General features: G+C 32.4%; 1 protein-coding gene across 1 annotated transcript in view; it reads left to right on the forward strand.

Moving 5' to 3' along the window:
• Nucleotides 1-1,764: 1,764 nt before the first annotated feature.
• LOC117102110 (sarcolemmal membrane-associated protein-like) overlaps nt 1,765-3,320 on the forward strand; it is a 48,211-nt gene continuing 46,655 nt past the window's right edge. The window contains exon 1 of the mRNA XM_033242311.1: nt 1,765-2,013. Within this exon, the coding sequence (XP_033098202.1) occupies nt 1,765-2,013 (249 nt within the window). The remainder of the gene's footprint in view (nt 2,014-3,320) is intronic.

Here is a 3,320-nt window from a genome sequence, read left to right on the forward strand (position 1 = left end):
GTAATGTTATTAACATGCAATGCTACTGTATGATACTGTGTCATCCAAATGCATAACATTATCAAAAGTTACAGAGTATTATGTCAGTTTTTTCACATGAATGAGAAAACCATTACGCAAACCCAACGCATTAAAAACAGAATATTATCAAAATATGAGTTTCAGGAATATTATGACACATTGGTCAACATATTAATGTGTTACTTCTATTAAAGTACAAAGGACATTAGTCATTTGTGAGTAGTGGCTCTTCTTTGCAATATTTGATAATACTCTAGACTTTGTATTGACCTGAGCTAGGTACAGGTGTTAATGTGTTTATGTAAGTTGTGTTTACGTCCAGTGTTATTTTTTATATCTTCAAGACTAGCTCATTGATTGAGTCAATTTTTTTTGCCTTGCTTTGCAAGCCTGTCAAACCTAGGTAATGGTGATTTTGGAATAAAAATAAAAATATTATTTTTGGCCTGTTTGCACACTGCTGTATAACAATGGAAATATTAGACAAAAGTTAAAACTTTTTAACAATTTTTATTATGCCTACCGCTGCCATAAAAAGAAATCTACTTTTCTTCCTCACAATTGAATATTAAGCAACTTCAGGAATTACCTAGCAACATAAAGACAAACTCTTATCTATTTTTAATCTTCAATAAAATTACATTTTATTTTTTCTCTGCTGAGATGCCAAATTTATTATTTTTTTTCAGTGGACAGTGATTGATTTGACGGCCTATGTTTGTACGAATATTGTACAATGCAGTGCGAGTGTGCAAGCTTTTCAGCTTTTTCAGGTTGGCAAATAGAAGAATAAGAATAAAATACAAAATAAGTAATTTAAATATTGAATTTTTGTGTTCATGTTTATTAGGTCAATGTAGACAGCTGATTTTATCACCTAAAAGCTACATTGAAACAATATAACTTACAAGGTACATACAGTCATAATAGTGTGAAAATCGTTAAATTTACGACCAGGCAATCTAACATTTAAGGGTCTACATATGTATAGAACACAGTAACAGTGTTACTGTACTATTTATGTTTCTATAATATTAATAATTGGCAAGAATAAATTTTATCAATCCTATTATTAAAGTTCCCAACTTGCTTTTCAAAATCAATTCAAAATCTTATTTTTATTGTTTATTTAATTCTTCCTTAAATTGGGTGGCCTGTTAAGTAATATTTGTTTTCCCAAACCTCAATGCATAAATTTAAGTGCAATTGATTCAGCCATAGTTAAAAAATAACAAAAGCAAAATGAAGATGCATTCTTAAGACAAATATAAGATTGATCTAACTAGAATTTGCCATGATTGAACCCACACCCTAGGGATTGGTAGGTGGGCACTACATGAGCATTACCATCCTTTAGTGTTACTATTAAATTAATTGCATTTGAAGTGAAGTTTCATTTTCGGAAATATATTAACCTTAAAAACCCTGTCCAGACTATCAAACTTTATTTGACAAAAACATGTGGCATACAGTACCTAAATATGGTCATAATGACACCACATCACTGTCTCTTATACACATCTAGATGTGTATAAGAGACAGCTGTACAGCCAGTGCCGTTTTCGCATAAATGCGAACGGGTAAACGTCTCCTACAAATCGACCGCTAAACGGCTGTAGCAAGCCTAACCCACACATATTTTTTATCGGTTAGAAAGCTAATGAAATTCTGAACATTTTGATGCCAGTTTTGCTATGGGTTGTTTTTTGAAAAGTTAGAGTAATTTCAGTTTGAAAATCAGATATGCCGAAAAAACGGTATTCAGCTGAGGAAGTATTTTCAGCCGTGCTGGACGACGATGGATCGGATTTAGAACCAGAAATAAATGCAGACAAAATAGGTTTAGGCTTAGGCCTAGACGATGTAGGCCTAGAGGAAATGGATATTGACGATGACTTGCTCTCGAATAGTGATGACCAAAGTGATGAAGATGCAGATAGGCCTAGGCCTATGTCTGGGCCTGACGATCCTCCGGATCAGAACAACGATGAAGTAGCTGTCCCTGCAAGGCCAAGGGGCCGTGGCAGACGGCGGGCGAATATATCTCATAACTAGATGTCTATAATTGTTATTATTGTTTATAATTAGTTGTCATTTATTGAATCATAAAAAAAGGTATTCAAACAAAAAATTAGTTGTCAATCTATTGTGATGTGTGCGGTTAGAATTGTATGTAGTTTATCGGGTATTTATTTGTAGGTGCAATTGTGTTTCGCTATACAGATACCTCAATTCATTTGTCTTATTTGTAATCAAGAATAACTATATTGATCCACTGTAATTAGATATTTACCTGGTCTGGTTTATATTTGACAATTCAATGTTCTTAGCCTACAAAAATGTTCTGCCCATAGTTTTCTATGCACAAATTTCAAATAAATGTGATATTCTCATTGATAATTTGTTTTCTTGTGGAAATCATTGTATTATATTGTGTTGCATTTTAGTAATTGTGGGTTACTTAGGAAAATAATTTGTTAGTAAGTTATCTTCAGGATCTGTGAGTTCATTTCAAAAAATGTGTGTGAAAACAAGAAAAAAAAACCAAAAAAAATGCATACTTCTCTGATTAAGAATGGGACAAAATATTTTATTTGGGATCCAATAATTGGTTATAAAAATAATGTATTATAAATAACATCAGCAACTTTTATTCAGAACTATCCAAATGTCTTTCAAACTCTGTAAAAATAAGCAAAGTCATAGCAAAACATTTTTTAATTATGGAGGAGAAAACATCTTCAGTTTTGAATCAAAAAATGGCTATAAATTGTAGAATAAATAGCATAGGTATATGTAAAAATCTATGCTGAACAAAGTTTTTTTGGTTTATTTTTTCATATTTTCAATAGTTTATGAGTTATGTGACAAATAATAACACACTATCAAAATTAGGCTTTAAGCTGACCTTGGTAAATAATCAGCTGGCACACAGCGTATTATGGCAGTGTAATCAGCTGGCACTGTGGTTGGCTTAACACATAAACAGCCGGCAGTGAAAGGGTTAAAAGTTTGAAGTTTTTCGGAAAAGTACTCGAAATATGGCGGAAAGTCAAAAATTTGCACTAAGCGCTCAACTCGGCGAGATAAGCACTTTTGTGCAAAAAGTGACAATGTTAAAAAGTTGATTCAAAATGTAATTTTTTTTTGTTAGGCACGGTGAGATAGCCTTAAACAAAGACTATCCCATTGAAAGTTTGAAGTTTTTCGGAAAAGTACTCGAAATATGGCGGAAAGTCAAAAATTTGCACTAAGTGCTCAACTCGGCGAGATAAGCACTTTTGTGCAAAAAGTGACAA

The sequence above is a fragment of the Anneissia japonica genome, unplaced genomic scaffold, assembly GCF_011630105.1.
Source record: "Anneissia japonica isolate Jap-2015-1 unplaced genomic scaffold, ASM1163010v1 scaffold171446_len717541_cov154, whole genome shotgun sequence".
Lineage (NCBI taxonomy): Eukaryota > Metazoa > Echinodermata > Crinoidea > Comatulida > Comatulidae > Anneissia > Anneissia japonica.